This window comes from Callithrix jacchus, chromosome 7 (genome assembly GCF_049354715.1).
Source record: "Callithrix jacchus isolate 240 chromosome 7, calJac240_pri, whole genome shotgun sequence".
In the NCBI taxonomy this organism is placed as follows: Eukaryota; Metazoa; Chordata; class Mammalia; order Primates; family Cebidae; genus Callithrix; species Callithrix jacchus.
The window spans coordinates 119011067-119037957 of NC_133508.1; the positions used below are offsets into that span (position 1 = coordinate 119011067).

A 26891-nucleotide genomic window follows, 5' to 3' on the forward strand; every position below is an offset into this window, starting at 1 on the left:
AGAAAAAGAAGAATCCTTTGAGAGTCCAATTAAAATAAAAATCACAATCAAATTATCCTTAGGAAAATCGGATATTTCATATCTGGGTACAATCTCTTAAAGTATGTTATACTTGTGTAGTTCAGTGCAGCTATTTCCTTATAGGTAAGGGCTTGTATTTAATAATTCACAGTGTTTATAATGTCTTGGATTTTACATTCAAGATGTTATTTTTGGTTTCCTACAATGCCACAGAGGTTATTGTGGCAGCACATGTGGTTTTAAAAATTTGGCATAACTTCTGGTGCTGAGTTTGCCAAAATTACCAGACCAAAAATACACATTTGCTTACATTGGTCTTAAAGGCTGTATTTTGAAATGCTGACTGTATTTTATCCTTTCCAAGAATGATTCCACTTTATAAGCATATTACATTTACCTTAACATTACTTCAGGGCTTTAATTCTGTTCATTTTGTTTAGATCAACAGTCATTTATTAAGGCCATGCCTAGAAAACTATACTTTTATGCAAGGACTATTCTCATTAGGTTCATGAGAGAAATAGATATTTGCACAGATAATTATAAAAGGCATACTATAATATGCCAAAATGAAGTGCAGAGAGAAGGTTGTAAAAATATAGGGTAGGTAGAGTAAATTCAAAATGAATGATAGGGAAAAGGAGACACCATTTATTTAGACCTGAAGGCAGAGGAGGATTGCAAGATATGGTCTTTTTTTGAGGAGAGAAGTACAGATGTAAAGTCACAGGAAAACAAAGATAAAAATGTGTAGTGCCTTAGGGGGAATGTGAAATGCATAGAAAGTAGGAGATGAAACTGGTATGTTAGTTTGGGACATGATTATGAACAGCCTGCTCTGTTAAGATTCTCTTGTGGGCCATAAAATGTTGACATTTTCAATTGAGAACATGTTATACTTATTTGGTAGCGTTCAAGGTGGTGAAGCCAGTGAATTAGATTGGGGAACTAATGAAGTAAATAGAAACTTAATTAGACACTGTGGACTACAGTCCTTGGTGAGAGGCTATGGCAATAGAGAGATATGAGAAGTTTTGTAATGGTGGGATAGAATTTGGCATTTGATGGAATGTGAGGTAGAGGAGGAACTAAGAATCAAAGCCTAGAACCAAGTTTCTGGCCGAGTCTTGTGTATCCATTAGCCTGCCTGAGAGGAAGGAAGAAGGAATGAGCCCATTTTTCTGATGATACTTTGAGATTCATGTGTTAAAAGTCCAAAGAGTATGAGCTGCTGAGAAAATTGATGCTTTAAGTTGATATGTATATTCTAAAATGTGGTATTTGTAAAAAAAAATACAATTTTTCTTTCTTATAAAAGTTTTAAAATGTTCAAGTGTATACCTGTATAAGTTTTAAGTGATACTTAGGAGATCTAGGTTTTTGGTTTATTTGTATTTGAGATGAGATTTCTACTAGGTAATCAAGACTGTATAAAAGTCAGCTATTATAATTTGGTTAGACATCTTTATTTTGCTAAAGAATACTTTTGTCATTATTAGACCTGTTGAGATATTCTTCATAGTTCAGGGCCATTTTAGTAACATTCTTAACAGCTCTTTAAACAAGTAATTTGATACTCTTTGGTTTCCTTAGATACCAGCCTGCCCCTTTTCAGAAAGCTTAGGGAAATCTATTTCCTTGAAGATTTAAAAAAATTTATTGCAATTTATCTTCACTGCAGCTTTCTCTTTTGTTACCATGAACTTCTAATATTATATATTTATTTTATTGGTACGTGGGGAAATTTCCCTGCTTCATCTTGTTCTTTAAAAGAGTAACAATAATTTCCCCAATAGCTTTTCAGCTCTTCACACCCAGCAATAGTTTTTGTTTTATAGCTGATCCTTTGTGTCATGTTAATTATGGGTGCCAATCCTGAAAAACAACCCAAAGCATCTATCAGCACCTATCCATCAGTGATTAACTTAAGAGTAGGCTCTCAGTATATTTTTTTGAATAAATGGTTATCATCGATGATAATGAAGATCACAATAAATTTTTTGGAACCTAACCAGCTATAGATTCCTTGCATGGATATAAGAATGATAAAAGTTATAATTAAAGTGTTATAATACTGATTTGTCTGCCCTAATCCAAAAGTATTCTTGCTTCCATATAATAGAGAAAATTTTTATGATGCAGTTACAGTGCTTAATAAAGCTTCATACATGGAAAGCTCTCAGTAAATGCTTATTATTGTCATTATTGTTGTAAGTTAAATCTGAATAAGTGGCCCATGTCTTTTGGCATCCATTTTCACTCTTCAGATTTTTTTTCTCTCATTTTTTTGGGGGGAAGATTCTTTTTCAGTACTGCTCAAGATTTTCTATGTTTTTAATTACAGAATTTTTTGTTATTGTTGCTGCCTAGATGATAAATTGTGATTGAGCTGTTTTTTTAAAAATCAAAATTGATGTTCTGATATTGAAAACAGGAAGTGTCGATGTTGATCTGTCTATATGAAAAGAAATCAGTACTTTTTGCTTACACATTTACTGGGCAATTATGTAAAAAAGATTAATAGTTTTTGTTTTGTTTTTTTGCTTTACTTTTATATTCTGACGCCTGACCAACTAACTACACAGAAAACATCGAAGTAGGAATCTTTCTTGTAGTTCTCCGTGGTCTAAAATCCCTGCCCCCAAATCATCCCAAGCATTAGGACCCGCCCATGTATTAACAGGTTTAAAAGGAAGTCAGTTGAGGATCCTTGTCAGAACTGTCCTGGTGTGTGATGGCTTGCTTCTTTTTTATGAAAGGATCAGTCATGCCGAAGACATAGCTATGCATAAGGTAATCAGCATGAAATAAAGGGAAGTTAATTAAATATGGTTGTCGATACTGTAGTTGTGAATTTTATTTAACTAGTTAAGGAAACTAAAAATATGACATCCTAAAAGAGACATTTTTAATGTTTATAAGACAAAATATGTAAAGAAAGTTTTGACAATTTTTTTAAGAAATCCATGAAACTGTTATCAGGCTGTGTAAACATCTAGTTACTTAGCAACCTAAGTGAAGCAATAGCATTTAATATTTTGTATACATTTTTAGCAAAGGTGGCCCAAATTTTTAGCATTAGCAACATTTTCTGATATGCAGGGATAGTGGATAATTACATGTTACAGGTGAATTATGTTTATATTTTAATGGCAAAATGACAGTTGTTTGGCAGGGTAGGGGTGTGCTGGTTTTCTGCCTTCCAAAATGTCTTCTGGCGACTTATATTAAAATCTGATTAAAATATCATTGTGTTTTTGCATTCATAGCAGAAGACTACCATAAATTGCATTATATGAAACTGAATAATAACTATTGTCTAATTTAAAGTGGAAATAAATTCTAAATTCTTACATTCAAGCTGTAGGGTTTCAAGATTTTAATTTAGTGAAATGCCAGAACAATTTCTTTTATTTAGTTTGTGGAGTATTACATGAGAAGTGCATCTTACCAAACAAATATATATTATACTATTTACACAGTCTAATTATTAAAGCATATTAAATTTCACAGTTAGTATAATATGCAGATCTATCTTTCTGTAAATGAGTTGCTTAGATTTATTGTCAGTATTGTCTGATTTGTAAAGTCCTTTTAAGTTGCATATGCTGATCTGAGGAATAGTGGAAAGTTAGGATTTCAAAGTTGCCAGGTTTTTTCAGTAACCTCTGTAAATCAGCAACACTAAAAAGAAATAATCTACAATGCTGTGTATATTATAGGCACTATCAGATCCTTTGTGTGTGTGTGTGTGCAAAGTATGGCTGAAGTTTAATTCCCGGTGTGGAATTTACTGGTTTTTCATACAGAGGTGAGTGAGTTAGCCCACAATTGGCTGTTGAACTGGAGTGCTGTTGTCTGTTTTGCAATTTTGGAGAAGAAAAAAAAAATGTGGATTTATTTTGTTACATTCTTTGTTTTGAAAGGTGATAAAAGAAGAAAATCACTATTAATAGGATATTGCTGGGGAACAATGTTTTCTCAAGTTCAAAATATTGCCAGGGAAATGTGTGGATGTGGAGGGCTACCTTGTCAAAAAATTGTGTAAGAAAAATTGTCTGATATTTTTAGCATACTTTGAAAATGTCCAATTTGTACATTTTATAATCCCTGGGTTTTATTTTTAATTTTATTTATTTTTACTTTTTTTTTTAATATGGAGTCTTGCTCTGTCATCGAGGCTGTAGTGCAGTGGCACAGTCATAGCTCCCTGCAGCCTCAGACTCCTAGGCTCAAGCTGCCCTCCTGCCTCACAATCTCAAGTATCTAGGGCTGTAGGCTTGCGCCACCACACTTGCTAACCCAGTTTTTATTTAAAAGCAAAATTATCAAGTATATTTAGTATAAATAGTTTCATTTAATTTCAGATTTTAAAATAAGTGTGAAATTATTATAAATTGTTTTTGTAGATACTATTAAATTTCTAAGTATTTTAAAGACAACTTCATGGAGGATTTACTCTACTGGAGTTTGGGCCTGAGTTGCAGCTTTTGTTTCCGCAGTAATGATGGACCGTTCTATTTCTTCATTTTTATAATGAGGAGACTGATTTTAAAAACACTTTCTTGAGGGGTTTGATGATGAAAATGATAAGATACTGTATGTCACACAGTGTTAAATTAAACTTTTGGAAGAAATAGTCATTTTGTTTTCTGCCTTATAAATTGTCACTCTTTAATGTTCAATTAAGAATTTAAAACATAGTCCTGCATAGAGAAAAACCTTGAAAATCTCTATTTAGGAGGTCTCTGAGTGAGTTTCCAGTTCTTAAAAAAAATTTCAACTTTCTTATACCAACGAGCAAAGATGAAAGTTTCCAGTTTTAAAAAATTCTATTTCATACATGGGTTTCTGAATTCCAAATACTTTTCTTTATCCTTTCAGCTATTCATATTACTTGCCATAATTCAGTTCCCTCTCTCCCTGCCTCCCTGCCTCCCTCTCTTCCTCCCTCTCTCCCTCCCTCTCTCTCTCTGTCTTTCTTCCTCCTTTCCTCCTCCATTCATCCCTTTCTCCTATGTTTCTTATTGTCAAAACATTTATCATATGCTAGCTCTTTGCCAGGTGTTATGCATGGGTATACTCACTGGTAAGGTAACACTCACTGTGACGCGAAAGCCATGAGTTCTGTGTTCAGTTAGCTTACCATCTTTTGAAAATGATATTTCAGATACTTTGTGACAGAGATGAGCACTCTGTACTGTGGACAGAAATGGCACTGTACCCCTGATATGTGGTGGGAGTTTAGGGAAGCAGTCAGTTAGATAGTCAACAGATGGACCCAAACTGAGTCTTGGAAAAGGAATAGCAGTTAGCCAAGACACTAGTGGCAGAGGAGAGATTCCAGGCAGAAGGAATAGTATAACTCTACCAAGAAGGGTATAGAAGTGAGAGTAAGCTTCTATGACCCAAGAACATAAAAACAAATTAAATAACATTTAAAAAAGAAAACCGGGAAGTAAACAAAGGATGGTCATTCTCAAGTTTAGATATATTCGCCAAAAAAGAAATCTGTCAAAAATTTAAATATTTTCCAGAAAGTTTGTTAGTATATTTGATATATTTATTAATCACCAGGATATTGTGCTAGTCATCAAAATCACAATTAAAATGATAAGCAAAAGTCATCCTCCATAAGGAACACTTACTCTCTTCATTATATTAAGTAAATTGTGACATTATATGTGCACTTGTCTTATTTCTGTATCTTCTGAATCGCTGTATTGCTTGCAGTGCCAGCCTCAGTGCCTTGAACAAAGTATGTACCCAAGAAATGTTTTAGGCTCGGTTCGAAGAGATTTTTTGAAGCAAGATAAACATAGTAAATTTCAAATCCTGCACGATCTGCAAATGTACCCCACAACTTTAAGTATAATAAAAATAAAATGCAAAAAGAAAATGTCTACAAAAGACTAGGCAAGGTCTTTTCTCTCTGTTGCCCAGGCTGGAGTCAGCCTCCCGGGTAGCTGGATCTGCAAGCATGCACCACCAAGCCAAGCTATTATTTGTATTTTTTTGTAGAGTCAGGGTTTTACTATGTTTCTCAGACTGGCCTCTAATGTCTGGGCTCAACCTATCCACCTGCCTCCCAAAGTGTTAGGGTTACAGGAGTGAGCCACAGCACCTGGGCTGTACCACATTTTCTTTTTTTCTTTTTTAAATTTATTTATAGATAAGGTCTTTCTGTTGGCCAGGCTGGAGTGCAGTGGCCTGATTATAGTTCACTGTAGCCTGGAACTCCTGGGTTCAGGCAATCCTTCCACCTCAGCTTCCTGAGTAGCTGGAGCTACAGCACATATCATTGTGCCTGGCTAATTTTTTAATTTTTTGTAGAGATGGAGGTGTCCCTTTATTGCCCAGGCTGGACTTGAACTCCTGGGCTCAAGCCATTCTCCTGCCCTTGCCCCCTCAAAGTGCTGGGATTTATAGGCATGAACCACTGTGCCTCTGTGCCTAGCTGCAAAAGACATTTTAAAGCTAACTTAAAAACTTAATTGAAGAGGACTCAGGATAACTCAATAGCAACTACTGTACAAATGATAACAGGTAATGGCGGTAAGAATCTAGAGAGGAGGGCCGGGCGCGGTGGCTCAAGCCTGTAATCCCAGCACTTTGGGAGGCCAAGGCGGGTGGATCACAAGGTCAAGAGATCGAGACCATCTTGTTCAACATGGTAAAACCCCGTCTCTACTAAAGATACAAAAAATTAGCTGGGCATGGTGGCACGTGCCTGTAATCCCAGCTACTCAGGAGGCTGAGGCAGGAGAATTGCCTGAACCCAGGAGGTTGCGGTGAGCCGAGATCGCGCCATTGCACTCTAGCCTGGGTAACAAGAGTGAAACTCGGTCTCAAAAAAAAAAAAAAAGAATCTAGAGAGGAAGAGGTTTTTTTCAGTTTGAGGCAGTAAGGTTGACTTTATGGCACAGGTGGTTGTTAAATTGTATCGTTTATTTTGAAGTTTATTAGGTGGAGAAGAGAGAGATACTTTATGTGAATAAAAAATCTTGAGTGAAAGTCAGTTTCAGAGGTATATTTAGAAATACTGAGCAAGTAAGTTTGACAGGAACAGAGGGCTGAATTAAATATTTTTGAAATTTTATCTGTTTGGGATCTATTTCTAGTTTAGCTTTTTAATTCTCCTCTTTCTTTCTGTGTCTTTTAGGTTTTCAGTCACCATTCCCCTTTGATTCCAGGCCCCCAGTTGCAACTTTCCTGTTGTTCAAATAGATGCAATAGGGCTGGGCATAGTGGCTCATGCCTGTAATACCAGCAGTTTGGGAGGCCAACGCAGGAGGATAACTTGAGATCAGGAGTTCAAGACAAGCCTAGACAACTTAGAGTCCTGTTTCTATGAAATACTAAAAATAAAAAATACATTAATAAATAAAAATTATTTTTTGTAGTGGGTATGTCTGTGGTCCGCACTCAGGAGGCTGATGTGGGAGGATTGCTTGAGTTTAAGAGTTTAAAGTATGATCATGAGCTGTTGAACTGTGATCATGCCACTTCACTCTAGCTGAGCAACAGAGCAAGACACTGTCTCTAAAACAAAAACAAAAACTAGATTTGTTGTGCCAAGTTAGGGTGAAATAATATATCTACTTTTGGAGAAATTTTAAAAACGTTTGTTAGATCAACCTTTATCAGATCACAACCGCAAGTGTGTTCTTACATATAAAATTATTTTTAGAATTTGTTTCAGTTGTACACATTTTTATGGTTTAGAGTGAAATTAGGGAGATTACTGGAGGCTGGCAGGATGGAGGGAGGGTGAGAAATCAGCTTTGAGATTTTTGCAGATGTTCAGAAAGAAAAATGTTAGAACGGAGGGATTGAAAGCAATGGGAAGAGGATTAAGATATTTCAGGGTAAGAATCAATAGAACAGTGAATGTGTACCACTTTAAAATGAAGTAACTTTTGTATTGACAGAGCTGTATTTTACCCAGACTTAAGATGAATAATGCTCTAGAGGATTTTTGGTTTTAAAAACTACTCAAGACTGGGCTAATTTTGTCTGTGTGTGTATCCATGCACACATGTACATATATATATTTAGTGAGCTTGGCATAAAGAAAATCCGTTATTTCATAGTAGATGTGATTTTTTTCTTTTACCATTTCACACTAATGTATTTCTTTGTTATTGTAAGTTAGCAATTGAAGGATATATGTATAATTCATGCTAAATTAGTATATTGGTCTAGAAGGTTTTTCAGGAGACTAATAATGGAGTAGAGGCTTCTTTAATACATATGACTATATAAAACATTGTTAATGTTAACAGATGTTGCACTTTAATCCCTCAGAATGATTGTTTGGTACCAGCAGGGGATTTATTAAGCCTGGATTGTGTGAAATTGTGTGTGCATAAGCTGCAACTTAGATTGTAAAAACGCTGTTGAAAACTTAAAAAGTTTTAGCTATAATTTGGCAGAGAAGTATTAACTGTGCTAAAAGAAGTATGTGTGTATGGTTGGTCCGTGTGCCTTAACCTTTTTATCATTTGTCTTCTTGTATTAATGTCACTGAATTATTAATTCATGAGCCAGGATGGGGAGGGTGAAGGCAGTATTTAAATGTGTGGCAAATTTATCCTTATCGCTAGGGACATGAAAAAAAGTCATTTTGTGTTATCTGTAAAATGGAAAGGACATTTTTAAAATTTCACTTACAGTAATCCACTTCACTTCCAGTAAAACACCTAGATTATTACTACCATAATATAAGTTCTTATTAAAAATTTGTAACCTTCTCCACCCTTTTGTCTTATATATATAATGTTGATAGAAAAATTTAGCCTTGATTATTTCAATGTGATACCTATTAATTGTAGGTTACAAATGTTACTTTTACGAACGATATGCTATAGTTTGACTTAAATTTTAAGGAACAGTAGATTTATGAAAAATAAAAATATTTAATGTAATAATAGCCATCAAGGTATATTCATTGAGGGGAGTCCAAATATAGGGAATTGGAAAGCCCTAAAAATATGTTTCAAATAAATGTTTGCATTTATTGTAACTTCATAATTATTTGGAATAAGATTGGTGATTTTGGCCTTGTAGAACTTTTAGCTTTATATAAGAAACATAGCAAATTAGAATTTAGCATTTTCTTGTTGAATGTAATGTGGATTTGGGATATATCCAATATTTCATATGCGTGAGCAGCTATAGTGACAGAAATTTCAAGAGTTTGAAGCCACTTTCACCAGCAGCTATTTGAAACCATCATACTAATGGAAGAATACCTCAGGGTTCTTGTCCAAACCTCATTACTTTTCATTCTCCCATTACTTACTATTTTGATTGGTTTTATATACCCACGTGCCAAACAAAGAGGTAAGATAAGTTACTGTGGTAATGTCCTTTGTTTTCTTTTCTAGAATTTCTCCCCAAACACTCTAAGCTGTACATATGGCTCTATTACACACACTTAAAACACTAACTTTTTCTTTTTTTGAGATAGAGTGTCTCTTTATCACTGGGGCTGGATTGCAATGGTGTGATCTTGGCTCACTGCACCCTCAGCCTTCTTGGTTCAAGCAATCCTCGTGCGTCAACCTCCAGGGTAGCTGGGATTACAGGTGGTGCCACCATGCCTGGCTAATTTTTGCATTTTTAATAGAAATGGGGTATCACCATGTTGTCCAGGCTGGTTTCAAACTCTTGAACTCAGCTAATCCACTGGCCTCGGACTCCCAAAGTGCTGGGATTACAGGTGTGAGCCACTGCACCTGGCCTGAAACACTGATTTTTTTGGATCAGTAAATAATGTTACTTTATTTTCCTCATTCTGGTATGGTTAATTTACCTTTTGGTAGTCATGAATAGTTACTAGTTCATTATTTGACTGAACTGCATCCAATTATCTTGGTCTTTGGATTGTTCATCTATAACGGGTTGGCAAACTATGGCTAGCCATCTCTTTTGTAAGTAAAGTTTTACTGGCACACAGCTATTGTCATTTGGGTATGCATTGTTTGTAGCACCTTTCACACTGCAGTGGCTGACGTGTAGTGGCACAGACCATATCACCCTTAAAGCCTAAAATATTTACTGTCTGGTTCTCCATAGAAAGTTACCTAACTTCTGATCTGATATCTATAGTATCAGCCTACATAAAATCTTGGTTCTAATATTACAAATGTAATGGAGTATAAATCTTTAAGCTCTAAAGATTTGAAGATTGGTAGTTTTTATCATCATTGGTAGTTTTTCTTTTAAGCAGATTTTTGCTTTTCTTTATATGTGGCATAGCAACAGTGATATTTTTCCTGAAAGTTTTCTGACTTGAAACATGTTTAAAGCCATGAAAATATTGCAAAAATCCATTAGTCTGTTACCAATGAAGGAGTCTTGGCAAGTAATTCAATCTTCTAGTCATGTTTCTCTGCTTTTTATAACCTATGTTTCTTTTTTTATTAAACATCACTGCTGGGGTCCAAGGTGGCTCCCGCCGGAGCTCATGGCGCTCACGAAGGTGAGGTCATCAGTTCAAGGCTAACCTGAGCAACCTCATAAGCTCAAACTGATTGGCAAAAAAAAAAAAAAAAAAAAAAAAAAAAAAAAACATCACTGCTTTATTACTACTTTAATGTTATTTGAAATTTTAATAGGTTATAAAATTATATTTTAAAGTTGAAAAATCTCTTTTCTAAAACCATATACCTCTCCTACTCCATGTTTGAGTAGTTAAGAAGCACTAAAACATAAATTTTAATTTTTTAATGGAAGATGTTTTGGTTTTCAATTATTTAATTTTTAACAACCATTCAAAATGACTCAGTCTGTTACTGTTTCTTAATAGTTGTGTCCATGAATATTCTTTTTACCTTCTCATCTAAATCTGCTAATATTCTTAGAGGAATACACCAAACACAGATTATCAGGCCAACATGGGAAGCCAAAAAAATCTGTTCTGTTCATTCAGTTAGACTCTAGCTTTATCTTTAATACCGTTAATTAAGTTAACATTTAGAAACAATGATATATTCCTTTTCTCTGCAACTCAAGAAAATCCTTTTATTTTGATTTTACTTGTAGACATAGATACAAACGGTATGGAACATACGGTGTAATGGGGACTAACCCCAGCTAAGGCATAATAACTCATTCTTTCTTGAAGAAATCTCTGGTGTCATTTTGAATTTGGCTTATCTGTAGTTTTCCCAGGAAGGTAGAGTATGAAATATGCGAGCTAAATGTCTCGGGAATATTATGCTTGCCAATATAATAATCTGTAAGTAGGTTTCACAAACATTTTCTGAAACAGCTGCTGCTTTTTTTTTTTTTTTTGAGATGGAGTTTCACTCTTGTTACCCAGGCTGGAGTGCAATGGCGCGATCTTGGCTCACTGCAACCTCTGCCTCTTGGATTCAGGCAATTCTCCTCCCTCAGCCTCCTGAGTAGCTGGGAACAGGCACGCGCCACCATGCCCAACTAATTTTTTGTACTTTTAGTAGAGACGGGGTTTCACCATGTTGACCAGGATGGTCTCGATCTCTTGACCTCGTGATCCACCCGCCTTGGTCTCCCAAAGTGCTGGGATTACAGGCGTGTGCCACCACGCCTGGCCCAGTTGCTTCTTTTTAAGATATGAATTAGAATAATTGTCAAGACTTATATTGATAGAAGAGACGAGTCCTTGGTTAAACATATTTCAGAAGCCCCCAGATATCTCCCTTAATATTACTTAAGGTAGAATGAGGACCATAAATTTATCATTGGGAAAATTGGAAAATGATGGAATCATAGATTTATAATCTTTTCCTACCCTTGTATAGTTGCTGAACTTGAGACCTATATGCTTGTGAATTATCTCAGTTGTCGTAGGGGCAGGTTGAGCCACGATTCTATAGTGTGTTCTTGATCTGCATCTTGCCCTCTTCATTAAGATAACTTGTTGATCTAGGTACATGTCTCAAGGAAGTGCAGATCCAGAAACTGCTGTTACTTCTCTTATCACATTTATTACCATTAAGTTTTGGGAGGTTCAGTTATTATTTAATGCATATTTTGGATCTTGGTCACTTTCTTAAGTATTTAATTATCAGAAGAGTATTAATTTCTTGAAGGTGGCACCTATATGTCAATGTTTTATAATACCTTTGGAACCTAACACAGGACCAATGAATATATAAGGTAAAAAAAAATAATGAATAATACTCATTTTAGCACTGGATATCAATTAAAAATGTCTAGGAAGTACACAGTAGATATTCATTGACTTGAATGGACACAAATAAAATTATAGTGCTAATGTGATATACTTTATGTTAAAAGCAAGAAATTTAAGTTTAGATAACACTATTGACATAGTTTGCAAATGAATTGTATCATTTATTGATTACAAAGGCAGGGTGCTATACTTTACAAAACTTTCTTTAGCTTCTTACTATGTATTCTTTATAGTTAATTTTTCGTTTATGTGTGTGTGTGTTTGTGTAATATATATATATATATGTTTTTTTTTCTTTTTTGAGATGGAGTCTCGCTCTCTTGCCCAGGCTGGAGTGCAGTGGCGTGATCCCGGCTCACTGCAACCTCCACCTCCCAAGTTCAAGCAATTCTCCTGCCTCAGCAGCCTCCTGAGTAGCTAGGATTATAGGTGCCCACCACCACATCTGGCTACTTTTTGTATTTTAGTAGAGGTGGGGTTTCTCCACGTTGGCCATGCTGATCTCAAACTCCTGACCTCAGGTGATCCACCTGCATTGGCTTCCCAACGTGCTGGGATAACAGGCATGAGCCACCATGCCCAGTCAATTTTTCATTTTTATTTTTAAGATTATTTGACATGTTTTACTCAGATTACCTCATTACCTCTAAGAAACCTCTGATTGGTGATATTGATGATCTAATATATGACACATCCTGGGTCATTATTATTTCATTTAGTGGTTGTATATATAGACCAAGAGGGAATTTGAATATTGATTCAGGGAATGGCTAGTAATGGTGATTTATGAACAAAGGATCCAGTACAGTGAGCCAAACATAAGATTCCATCTTATGAGTGAGCCACGTTGAATTTTTTTCTTTCGTATTTGCTGAATGATGATTAGTCCATAATCTTGTAGGTGTTAGCATTAAAACATTTGTTCCATGACTAAAGAGGCATTGCTAGTTATATTGGAGGAAATACTTATATATTTATTTTTTGACTTACTATAAACAACTTCTCTAGTATTTGATTGATAAGATTATCAGTTTAGATTAGTTAGTTAATTTATACCATATAATTTAGGTACTTGAGTAATATAAATGAGTAAAATTAAGGTAGCTGAGCTGGAAATACTAAAAATTAAGTTAATATTTATCTATTATTACCTAAGGGGTGTTAGTTTTGCTCATGTAAACATTTTGAAAATCAACTCATTAAATGCTTTTGGTATTTCCTCACTTTCATATCTCAAAGTGACTTTGTTCTATATCCACTTTTTTATTCTAAAGGAAAAAAGAGTAAATAAAATTAATGACAGTAGTGATTTTAGAACATGGGCTTATTCCTCAGCCATTCTATGTGCTTACTATCCTTTAGTAGGTTAAGTTTTCTGCTTTTAAAATAAAATGGAGATAATACATATTTCTCAAGGTTACTGGGAAAATTACATAAAAGAGTATTCATACTATTTAGTTTTAATCTGTCTAGTTTAGCTGTAATTTTTTGGGAGCCTAACCATGTGCAAGGCAGTTACAGCTTTTTATTAGGACGAGTTATTTTTAAACTACAGTGTAATCTCCCTGTGGATGAGGAATTTTGTTTCTTGTTTTCCTCAGTACATAACAAATAATAGGTGCTCAGCAAATATTTGTTGAAGGAATAATTTGGTAAATAGTAGAACGAATGGCTTTCTAGTTATCCTTGATTAGAATCTGAACTGTGCTACTTAATAGCTGAGTAATTTCAGTAGAGTTATTTTACCTCTCTAAGCCTCAGATTTCTGACCTTTATAATGTTGATCTTGCTTTTTTGGTAAGGATTAGTGATAGTGTATCTGATACAGTATTTCAGACATAGTAGGCACTCAGGAAATATTTCTATTCATAGTACTTGTAATTTGTATTCAGCTAAAAAAAAATTGCCTGAGGACTCTAAGACTATTAGAAAGTTCAGGCCAGGCACGGTGGCTTATGCCTGTAATCCCAGCACTTTGGGAGACTAAGGCTTTGGGAGACTAAGGCAGGCAGATAACAAAGTCAGGAGCTCAAAACCAACCTGACCAACATGGTGAAACCCCATCTCTACTAAAAATGCACAAAAAGTCAGCCAGGCTTGGTGTTGCGTGCGTGTAATCCCAGCTGCTCAGGAGGCTGAGGCAGGAGAACTGCTTGAACCCTGGAGGCAGAGGTTGCAAGACTCTGTCCCCACTCCACCCCACCCCAAAAAGAAAAAGAAAAGAACAGAAGCGATACAATGTTTTTTAAAATTGAAGAGGACTGCCATTTAAAAATAACTTTTTTTCCCCCCAAATGGGGGAAAAGCTAACTTCTATGTGGTAGATACAATTTTTTTTCTAACAATAAATACAAAGTATTTTAAACAAGTAGATTTATATGTGTGTGTGTGTATATATATATATAAATATATATATATGTATTTTTGGTGGGAAAGTGTCAACTTTTTACGTGTATAAGTTAATATTTTGAACTGGGCATCTAGCTTCATTTTTTTTCTTTTGAAACTTCATTTGCAAGTTTATGTTTAGTTATAAAATGTCCTCTACATTAGTTTGAAAATTACAGCTATTTGTTATTTCAACTGGATGGATTTTGATGAAAAGAATGGCAGATTGCCTGGACTGAATCTCAAATTGTCCCCTACAAGCCTCTTTTGCATGTTCAGCTTGACTCCTAGATATTACAGCATATAGCAAATGAAATTTACTAGGAGCATTCCTAAACTCTTCTTTCTGCTCCTCCTCTAAGCCCTCTCTTAGGATAATTTATTTCTTCACAATGAAGAAATTTTAAAGGGTAAGAACAATGATGAGTATTAAGGAGACTTTTGTATAAATAGTTTAATTAAAGCCCTCTAGACTTGATAGCAGTGCCTGCAGAAAGAAGATGGAGAAAGCGGGTGGTGACTGGTGGTTGGCCATGTGGTTTTAAAATCTCCATTAGTATTACTAGCCCCAACCTTATCCTTGTGAAGGAAAGAAAATCAACTCAAATCCCAAAGAATGCTGAATGTCTGAAGCTTCTAAGAAAGCCTTTCTGATTAGCCATAGCAAGGGTTTATACTTAGCCGACTTACTGAAGGAAACCTCCCAGGGGTAATGATGTTTTCTCTATGTCAAGAAGGGGAAATCTAGTCTTTAAAGGTTACACATAAAATATTTCTGAAAAGTGAATAACCCGATTGAGGTTCAGCTAAAGTGAAATAAAACTGTGATTTATTTTTCATTTTCTAAGCCTTTTCATAGAAAATGAAAAGGCAGTATTGGATTATATCATCTTTTTTTGTGTTTGTCTTCGTAAAATATAGAAAAGTAGCTTTTGTTAGTAAATTCTGTCTCATAATGATTATAATTTTATAATGCAAATAAGATCAGAGACTGATTTTGTAAAGCTAACTTCAGTTTTCATTTAGAGTTGACATATATTTAGTGCATAGAATTTAGGCTAACCCAAAACATTAATGTTTCACTTTATACAGCATTAGTGCGTAACAAGGATGGGTGACTTTGGTAGTTCTCATACGCTTTTCTTTTTCTTTTCTCTTTGTGCTTATAATTGTTTTGCACTTAATATTCAGTGTTTGCAGTAGTCTACTGTCCATGAGTAGAAATAAAAAATAAAGGTTTAGATAGCAATCCTTATGATGGCTTTGTTCCTAGTAGAATATCAATGTTAGTTAACCAGTTTTAGAAAATAGTAGTTTAATTTTCTTTTGCCTTCATTAACTGGAAACATGTTATACTCTGTTTCTTTCACTGATGTTTATCAGTAAACATTTTATTTTTTCTATAGTTGCTAAATAAGCCTCATCATGTAGTAAGGCTAGATGTGATTTCCTTGTAATGTAATACGTAATATAATACAAATATGTGACTTAAAATTAGCTAGCGGTGTTGTCCTTTTAAATAATTTTGCTGACAGTTTTAGGCACGGGACATTTAATGCAGCTAATAAATGTAAGCAGGTTACTGTCTGAAAGACTACAGCTGACTGTACATTGCAAGTAGTGTATAAGATCTTGAAGGCTGTTGGGATATACACGGCTGAAGCATATTCCTGGAAGTCACTGTTGAGCTTTGGAAGGTTTGGTAGTAATGATGCATTAATTGACTTTTTACATGACAGAGTAATAGGATACTTAGATCTAAAAAAAAATTATGACAGGTTTGGTAGACAATGAATTGTGGTTTATAGGAACAAGATTAGGAAGAAATTGTTTGAATCTTATTTGAAGGATAAGGAAAAAGCAGAGGTGGGAGTGGGTTGTATGTTAGAAGTGGTTTGGATTTTTGAAAGTCGTAGTCATTTACAGTTTAAGTAGAAATACGCAGTGTCTGTTTTTACTAAGAAATGAACTGTTACATAGCAAGCATTACCAGGAGCTTCATCATGGAGTACTCTTCTACACTCCCAGTTCCTCCCCCACTTCATCCTAAGCTCTTTGATGTTCTTGGAAAAAAGGCTTTTAAAAAACCGAAAGAAGGTTTTTAATGTGGAAATCATTTAATCTTTTGCTTGTTGAAAGGAAATTTAACAGCCCTTTTCTGGTTTTGTTACTTGTTTCTGGTTTGCTTTGTGAAATGCTGTTATTGAGCAAAGTTACAGAATTTGCAGGACAAGTATTAGCTGTATCTATGCCAGTGAGTGTCCTTTGGCTCTAGTATGATTTAGAAGGAATCTCTCCTAGGGATTAGTTTCATCATAGTTGATTATTTATTTGTTCTATTCTTAGCTGATTATGGTTTGTTAGGTATTTCAGTTTTCATTAACATTTGTTTAATGGAAAGTTGTTTAAAACTTGGATCACAGCAGTAAAATCTTTTGACTTAGTTTCCAAATTGCACAGAACGCTTGGGCTTTTGGAAATAATTTTATTTGATGTAAAAGTGATTGGGCACAGGTTGTCGAATAATAAAAATAAATTTGATATTCTTTTCAGTTATTCATTGCACAGGCAGATTGACTTAAGCTTTATTTTAATAAAAGAAGCCGTGATTTTATATCTTCTAGAATCTGTTTCTGTCTATCAGAAACAATCACTTACACTGTCTCATAAGGGTGTATACTTTTAATTAAAATTGTGTTTCACATTCTCAAACCTTAAGAATACACTTGATTTTTAAGTATATAAAATTTTTCAGGAGGTATTCTGTCCTGACCAAAGACCACAATAGAGGTCTTGATTGTGTGGTTTCCTCCTCCTTTTTCCCTTCACTAACAGAGGTTTTCCTATCTTGGCAGCTGTTTCCTACAAGGCAGTCATCAGTCCCTGATTTCTTCCTTCCTCTTTCTTCCCACAAACAAGGGCTCTTTTAAATAGCGGATGACTGAAGACAGACTGATCTTGGATCACTTTAAGAAAGTGGAAACGTGTGCAAGAGTTGAGCATGTGAGGAGGCAGCCTGTAGGCACCAGCTCATTGAAATCAAAGTACCCATTATTACAACAAAATCTTGACAGTAAAAATTCTTTGCTTGAAATCCAGAGCGGTCCAAAGGCTGACTTAATTTTACTTGTAGCAGTAATGCACATCATCTACACATTTAAATTATTCTGATTGCTTGATCAGATCATTGAACAGACTGCACGGATATAAGAAATTGTTCACTGATGGCCTTTGGAATGTGACAAGCCATGAGATTACCTGACTTTTAAAAATGCTTTATATAGAATAACTTTTGAGTTTTAAGGCAGCAGCATTGCTATAGCAGTTGTAAATTACAGGCTCACTTTTGGTTTTGGCTACTTTTGAATAGTCTGTGGGAGCTCAGAGTGAAAAATGTACAGAGCCAGCCAGCTAGTTTTGCAGAGATGTGTGCCGTATGTCTCTATCAGATTAATTTTTGATACATTATTCTTCTTTTTGAGGAAGTTTTTGTTTTCCTTTGTTGTGTATGTTTTTTTCTTTGGACAGATAAGCATCTGAGGTGTGTTCTTAAATGGCGCAATACTCCCCCTCCCCCATGTCTTCAGTGCTTTGAGAGAGAGCTAAAACTTGGGCTACTACTGGGTCATAAATGGATCTTTAGGAAAGCATTTACATCTCTGAAATTATGGGCCTGAATGATTTCAGATTAATTTCTTATATTATTTTTGTTGTATTCTTAGTAAAGCAAGATAGTACCTTTATAAACAGTAAGTGTTTCAAACCATTTAACATCTGCCTGCTTTTCCATTCAGGTTGCATTATAATGAACTGATAGTAGAATGTAGTGTACTGCTAATAGCATCTCATATGATACGCTACATGAAGCATGTAGTAAATGCACAGTAGGTCAGATAATGTGCAAGAACTCAAGTTACCAGGAAAATTTTGTTTTCTAAATTTTCTCCATGCTTTAGTGACAGCATCGAAATGATGTAATGAGTTGTTTTATTGAGTTACACACACAACTTCAGAAAGGGAGGGAAGAATTTCCTCACTATTGCACTTTATAAAACTTTTTAGTTGCATTGCAGCAGGGTAAGGACGACTGTAGAAAACTTGGTAAGAATATTACTTAGAAAAAAAAAATAGGAAGCAAACATGAAGAGAACCATAAGATGTTCCTTTCACAGAAAAGTTTAATTTCTTTTTTTTTTTTTTTTTGAGATGGAGTTTTGCTCTCGTTGCCCAGGCTGGAGTGCAATGGTGCAATCTTGGTTCACTGCAACCTCCGCCTCCTGGGTTCAAGCGATTCTTCTGCCTCAGCCTCCCAAGCAGCTAGGATCACAGGCATGTGCCACCATGCCTGGCTAATTTTGTATTTTTAGTCAAGATGGGGTTTCACCGTATTTCCCAGGCTGTTCTCAAACTCCTGACCTCAGGTGATCCACCTGCTTCAGCCTCCCAAAGTGCTGGGATTACAGGCATGAGCCACCACACCCGGCCAAAGCTTGTAATTTCTTTTCCCTCAGAGGCTAAATCAGGAGGCTGGACATATATTTGGGAAATGCCTTCATTTTATGTGTATTATAAGCCCAATATTTGCTGTGATTCTTCACACAACCCTAGAAAGAAGTAAAACAGTTGCACAGAACCCAGCAAATGACCTGATCTCATGTGATCTTAGGAGCTGAGAAACACTAAGTCACACTCCTGAGGTTTTTGTACATTCTCCAGTTTGGAGAACTAGATCCATAAGGGCTATGAATACTTAGCAGTAAGGGAAATAGGAATCCAATTTGGTGTTAAGGCATGTGGCATTTTCAGAATCCCTTTGTATATAGAATTATTTTGCCATGTACAAATTTTGGTAATTTGACTATCAAAAAGGCAGTCAACATTTTTGGGCTTTGACTGTTTTCAGAATGTAAGCTTCAGATATCCAGTATATAGGAGCAGCTTCCATATAGGATATAGAATCAAAATATGTTTTATACTCAGGAGAGGGAGGGAGGAACAGAGAGAGATAATTGTCATTTCTGCATTTTTCTTTTTGTGATGTAGAAAGACCATAGAGTAAATGATGGATTTGTTTGTTTTTCAGATATGAAGATCAATGATGCAGACTGCTGGTTTTGATGAAGCTGGGCATTTATAACTAGATTCATTAAGGAATACAAAGAAAATATTTAAAGGAATCAATAATGGTGTCTTCTGGTTGCAGAATGCGAAGTCTGTGGTTTATCATTGTAATCAGCTTCTTACCGAATACAGAAGGTAAGATCCAACTTAAATTTTGTTTTTTAAATCCAGGAGAACTTGAGCTATACAATCTTCTTTATATGGAAGTAGCTAGAATATTCATTTATTATTTTAAAAATAGGTGTTAAAATGATTTTTTGAATATTGAATTCCTTATTAGGTGGTTGAGTTTTTTTGATTACACAGATACGGTATAGAAAGTGGTAGATATATGAATTTATATTTTACATACATTTGTGAAATGTAACCATTCTAAATAATTCTGAGGGAACTAAATGAAAGCTCTGTTTTGGTATACATTTTACATTTACTCACTACATTTATTTTAGTAAAATGGAAGATATTTTCTGGAAACTCTTTCATCTTTTGTTACATCTTTATTTGCTTAAGTGTGGGCATAATTCTAAAACGAAATTAAAATTTTTAGTCTTTTACAAAAACTTGCTTTTTAATAAGAGTTCATTTTTTTATGTTGTCTGTATCTTTAGCTATATATCTGCACGTGTATATATACAATCTTTATAATAACGTTAAATTTGTAGAAATATAACTATTTCCTTGTAGTTAAAAATAGATGTGGATTTTTTCTTAAGCACTATTGCATTAAAAATTTTTTAAAATCTAGAAATAGTAATATGAGGGTAGTTTTCAATTCAGACCTGATTTTTAAAAGAGTAAATATACTTTTGAAGCCTAATGAAATAATTGGAACCATCATTTATTAACTACTTTATAGATTTCTGGTATCCATTTTTTTTTTAGTCTTAAATATTCTTTCCTTATGAAAACAGTACACATCCAGGTGTTTTTTTAGAGCAGGCTAGAAGTTATTATGGAGCTAAGATGTATAAATTTTATAGCTAGTTGATGGTGGCAGTTATTGGCATGAAAATGTATTAATTTGTAAAATTTGTGAAGGGTATAAAATCTTTGAGAAATGCATGTAAAATATAATGGATTTCAAAAAATTTCTATTAAATATTCTTGAAAAAAGTTTAAGAATTTAAAAATTTATTTTATATGTACTTTTAAGTGATCTCATTTATACCTATTATTAAAATGATAGATGGAGAAGGGGCATTCTGTCGACTAATAGAAGCGTACTGTTTCACTGTCTTTGTAATAAGCTTCAAAATGTTAACATTTTAATTTTGCCAAATTTTACTTGAATTGCTTGTTCCAGAGTTATATTTTATCATGTTCTCCTTGTCTCTCCAGTCATCTACATTCAATATATTGATATAATGTAATATAATTTAAATAACCAATTTAGAAATACCTAAAATAAGAATTTCTGTGTTCAGAAAATAAATAGTGTTCACTTGGATTTAAGTCACACTTGGAAGTTACAATCTTTCGGTTAATATTTTATTTTCAGATGGCATTGCTCTTTGCTTTAGAGTTGAAGATATATCATATCTAACATGATATGTAATATGTCTGAATGAATAAGACAGTGACAAACCGTGAACAAGAATTGTGTTAAATAATACAAATTTCCAGCTTGGATTGTTATGAAAATCTTGTGTGTAGTCTGATTATTTTGCCTATCATTTTTGGGGAAAAGGAACCTAACTGAATTGCTGCTGTTATGTTTGAATGTTTTTAATACATTTAAAAAAGATTCCAGGTGTAGGCCAATGGCTCATTAGTCCACATAATGAAAAAATTTTCAATCAAGTTAGAGACCACTTTGCTTGCACAGTAGTTTAACTCAATGGGGGTGGGGGTAGCAAACAGAGACTTTTTTCATGAGATACTGCAGCTTTATTTTCAGTGTCATCTATCAGGTCAGTATTCATATCTGCTCTTAGGAGAAATTTCATTTTTGACGCATAAGGCCAGGGGGTACTGCTTCTGAAGCACTTCCCTCCTACGGGTAAAAAGAACCTGGGATGAACCCATATGGCTAATTTTAAGAGTATACACATTTAATACACACTGTTATATCTTTGATCCAGCATCAGATGGGTTTCTCTTAGAAAGTTTTACATGACATGATAGTTCTTTATTGTCAGAAAGCAGATAATACTCTGTGAACACCTATAGAGAAAGCCAATCAATGTTAGGTAAGAAGGCATAGGAAGGCATATAGAAATTTAACCACTCAGCCATTGTGTTATTTTCTGGGACCTTACATGATTGTGGCCTTTTAACATCTGATAGAGATTAGTTCTTTTTGTACCATTTCCTAGGTTCTTGCAGATAAATTCAAATAAGTTTTCCTAGATCATTTCTTCCCTCTTTCCTCAATTACTGAGTGATTAAATTGAGCTGCATGCTTAGGATTCAAAAATACACAAGGAAAATATAATGCACAAGACACAGTTCTTTTTTTGTTTTATTTTTTATTTTTCTGTTAGTTATTGGGGGACAGGTAGTATTTGGTTACCTGAGTAAGTTTTTTGGTGATTTGTGAGATCCTGGTGCAGCCATTACCCGAGCAGTAAACACTGTACCATATATGTTGTCTTTTATCCCTTGCCCCGCTGTTAGTTATTGGGGGACAGGTAGTATTTGGTTACCTGAGTACGTTTTTTGGTGATTTGTGAGATCCTGGTGCAGCCATTACCCGAGCAGTAAACACTGTACCATATATGTTGTCTTTTATCCCTTGCCCCGTCCCACTCTTCTCCCCAAGTCCCCTAAGTTCATTGTATCATTCTTATGCCTTTTTGTCCTCATGCCTTAGAACCAACCTGTCAGTGAGAACATGGGATGTTTTGTTTTCCGTTCCTGAGTTACTTCACTTAGAATAATAGTCTCTAGTCATACCCAGGTCATTGCAAATGATGCTAATTCACTCCTTGGAATGGCTCAGTAGTATTCCATACACACACACGCATGCACACGCGTGCACACACACACACACGCGTGCACACACACACACACACCACAGTTTCTTTGTCCGCTCATTGATTGATGGGCATTTGGGTTGGTTCCACAATTTTGCAATTGTGAATTGTGCTGCTATAAACATGCGTGAAAGCACAGTTCTTACTCTTGAGAGGCTCATGGTCTTGTGCAGGGATTGAAACCTTAAATACCTGTTGGTGCCTTGAGGACCTGTGATTACCATTCTAGTAGTTTGCTTGGTTTTTCCAGTTTTCAGACTTTCAGTAGAAACCAAACATTAGGATTTTTAAGCAATGGCAACTAATTAAGATTTTGTTTAAAAAACAAGCATATATATATAGTAGAATAGCCAAGGGATATGGCTTTCTTTTTAAACCTTTTTTTTCCTCCTGTTTACAGTTGTATTTTACCTTGATATGTGATTTTAAAGGCTTCACATAATTTTGGATTTGGTTTACATCTGTACATAATGAGATGTACATTTCCAAATTCATAAGGACTTACTCTGTGTTCAGGCAAACATTGTAAATGTCGTATTTTGTATACAAATAAAAGAGCAAATCGCTAAGAATTTTTAAAGTTTTAACATGGTAAAAGCTAATTATAGAAAGCTTTGTTTTATCTGCCTATCTCTATCTATCTTGAATTAAGTCTTACCCATTAAAATTTACCTGTTTCTATAAGAACCAAGTCTTACCCATTAAAATTTACCTGTTTCTATAAGAACCAAGTCTTACCCATTAAAATTTACCTGTTTCTATAAGAACCAAGTCTTACCCATTAAAATTTACCTGTTTCTGTAAGAATCAAGTCTTACCCATTAAAATTTACCTGTTTCTTTAAAATAGGATTAATATTTTATATATTTTTAAGCCTTTCCTACAGTGTATTTTTGAACATTATGTTTAGAATTTTCAAATAAAAATGATTTTATACAGACCAAACTTTCAAAATACTTTGTAAATTTTTCTTATAATTGATTTTATTTCTAGAGAACCAATCTCAAACTCTTTAAATTTCTGTTTTGTTGAGAGACTGATATGCTTTGATTCTTTTGGCCAATTTTTATAAGCATAGTCAGTAAGTAGAAAGTAAATTGAATTTCTGTGTCCTAGATAATTAAATTATGCTATATAATGGAGCCTTGGCAAGCGTAAGTCAGTCATATGAAGTCTTGCTCAAGTAACAAGTTACAAATAATAGTACTTCAGCAAAATTGGTAATGTGGATTTCAGGTTGAATTCTTTATGCAGTGAATATGTAATTAGATTTTATTAGTCAAAATTTTACTTAATTACCTCAAATTATATTGTTGGTTATCTTTACTTTAAAGAAAAATGTTAACACCAGGTACAAATGTGAGATATGCCAGAAACAGTTTTATGTATTTAGTTTATATAAATCCAGAAAATATAATAACACAGTTGTAGAAATAGTTTCTTGCAAGTTTTCACTCTGCTTTTAAGTTCCCTAAGTACATTTAATACTGACTTCAGTTAATGCTATCGCTCTGAAAAATACATGTTTGGGGCTGTGCACAGTGGCTCACGCCTGTAATCCCAGCCCTTTGGGAGGCCAAGGCTGGAGGATCACCTGAGGTCAGGAGTTCCAGGCTAGTCTGACCAACATGGAGAAAGCCTATCTCTACTAAAAATACAAAATTAGCCGGGGGTGGTGGGGCATGCCTGTAATCCCAGCTACTTGGGAGGCTGAGGCAGAAGAATTGCTTGAACCCGGGAAGTGGAGGTTGTGGTGAGCCAAGATCACACCATTGTACTCCAGCCTGGGCAACAAGAATGAAACTCTGTCTCAAAAAAAATATGTGTCTATAGGGTCTTTTTCCTATTTGGGTAGAAGAAAAAAAAGGCAGACTTAGGCATTAAATAAGAAGTAGTGAAAACCATTTCTGGCATATAGGTATTTCCTTCAGAATAGTCTGAATTTGGTAGAAGGATTAGTAACTTTATTCTCCAAGGTTTAATTTAAGAAAGATTAAAATAATTCAGATTACTGTATTCATTCCTCCTTTTTTCTTTCATTCTTTGATTTACACACACATTTAACAAAATCTGTACATATATACACATACTTGTATATATGTACATGTACACACAGACACACAGACACACACACACACACACACACACACACACACACACACACACACAGTATGCCAGCTTCAGAAGGGCATGGATAATTTGTTGTTGTTCATTGATGTCTTCAAGTGCCTAAACAATGCCGGGCTTATAGTAAACACTCAATCCATAGCCGGCACATAAACAGGATAAATCTTTGAATAGGTTCATAGTCTGTATAATGAGGGAAAGGACAATGAGCAGTTGTAATAAGAGTGTGATAAGTGCCATAATATTGATATTCACAGAGGCATTGGGATGAGCAGTAGTTGGATGTATGTCAGGAAATTCTCGTAGCTGGAAGTGGTGATCATACGTGAGCTGCGTGTCCATATAAGCTGAGTAAGCTGTTAAAGGCAGTGGTGAGCATGATGATGAAGGAAAAAAATAATCTAAGGAGACAGAACAGCATGGATATGGAATAAAGTATTGCAGTGGTTCTCAAACTTCAGGTGCAGCGGAATCACCTGGAAGATGTGGGATGGGGCGGAAGCATTAGTTAGCATTTCCAACAAATTGCAGGGTGATGCTGATGGTGTTGCTCAGCATCACACTTATAAGAGCCACTGCATATCATATGTGTGTGTAAGGGTGGTTGTGGTGAGGGTAGGGGTGCATGCGTGTAGACATGATACAACTTTTTCAAAAGTATTTTTGGAAAAAAATGATGAGTTTATTGGTTATGATTCAGAAGTTAGTAGCCAGTTGTTTCTTGGGAGTTAGTGTCTATATCTTTGCAGATTGTTCTTTATTCCTCTGATTAGGCTTCTCAAGAATAACTTTAGTCTTCAAAAAGGGATTTTTTTTTTCTCTTTTCAACAGTGTATTCAGAAAAAAATTTTTGAAAAATTACACCAAATTTGAAAAAAACGTATTTTTCCTGTTAGGGATAAATGCTCTGTTTAGTAGAGCTCTTAAAACTCTTCCTTCAGTTTGTCTCTTTTCACTATGATACTCTTGTTCTGTTCTTGTTAAGAATAACTATATGGCCATTGCTATGATAACACTGAATTGACTTACTGTGGGGATTTCAGATTTCCCAATCTAACAATTGATTACTTTTGTTCACATCAGTATATTTGATTCGTTGAAGTCTAGGAGGTAAATTTTCAGCAAGGTACTTGGGGATTTGCTGTAAACCTAATGGGAGTCATAACTCCCATTAAATTAATAGGAATTGTATATCTGTGCTTTCTGCATAGCAAATGTTAACTTTATTTTTTAAATTCACAAATAAACATCCATCTAAAGCAATACATTTTTAAAAAATTATTCTTTTTTAAAAATTTTTATTTGAGATGGAGTTTAGCTTTGTCACTCAGACTGGAGTGCAGTGGTGTGGTATCAGCTCACTGCAACCTCTGCCTCCCGGGTTCCAGCGATTCTCCTGCCTCAGCCTCCCAAGGCTGGGAATACAGGCGTCTGCCACCACACCTGGCTAATTTTTGTATTTTTAGTAGAGATGGGGTTTCACCATATTGGCCAGGCTGGTCTCAAACTCTGACCCTTGTGATCTGCCTGCCTCAGCCTCCCAAAGTGCTGGGATTACAGGAGTGAGGTACCGTGTCCGGCCAAAAAATTATTTTATGTTATTACTTTAGACCAACAAGAAAATAACTGCATTGGTCTTAGGACAATTTAGATATTTATTGTGTTTCATGAGTATATTGTAATTTGAGTGCAGTAGCTTTCTTCTCCATAGGTAGTGAAATTTCAGTTTTAAAAGTATAAATCTTTATGCCTTTACAAATTGTATGATGTTGTTTCTTCTCTTATAAAAATCAAATCATTAAAGTATCACAATCAGCATTGAAGATGAAGGTAATTATGTTTCAAATGTCACTCAAAATTGCCAAAAATAAAATTAAGCTTAATAGGACATACTGGCATCTTTTCAAAAGTTAATTTGAATTATACTTTGGTCATCTTCAATACCAATATTTAGTGTCAGAATATGCCAAGTTTCATAAATGAAGATAAAGTTCAAGTGCTTGATTGTTGATATTTTTCCTTGATTCCATCCTCTTTTGCCTCTCTTTATTCATGGAAAAAGTTTGTTTGTCCAC

General features: G+C 34.8%; 1 protein-coding gene across 50 annotated transcripts in view; it reads left to right on the top strand.

Moving 5' to 3' along the window:
• Positions 1–26891, top strand: part of ADGRL2 (adhesion G protein-coupled receptor L2) — a 678326-nt gene that overhangs the window by 501878 nt on the left and 149557 nt on the right. For all 50 annotated transcript variants that reach the window (XM_078332297.1, XM_078332298.1, XM_078332318.1 and 47 more), the window contains one exon: positions 19677–19849. In XM_078332297.1, coding sequence (XP_078188423.1) covers positions 19777–19849 — 73 coding nt within the window. In that variant the 5' untranslated portion in view covers positions 19677–19776. The remainder of the gene's footprint in view (positions 1–19676; positions 19850–26891) is intronic.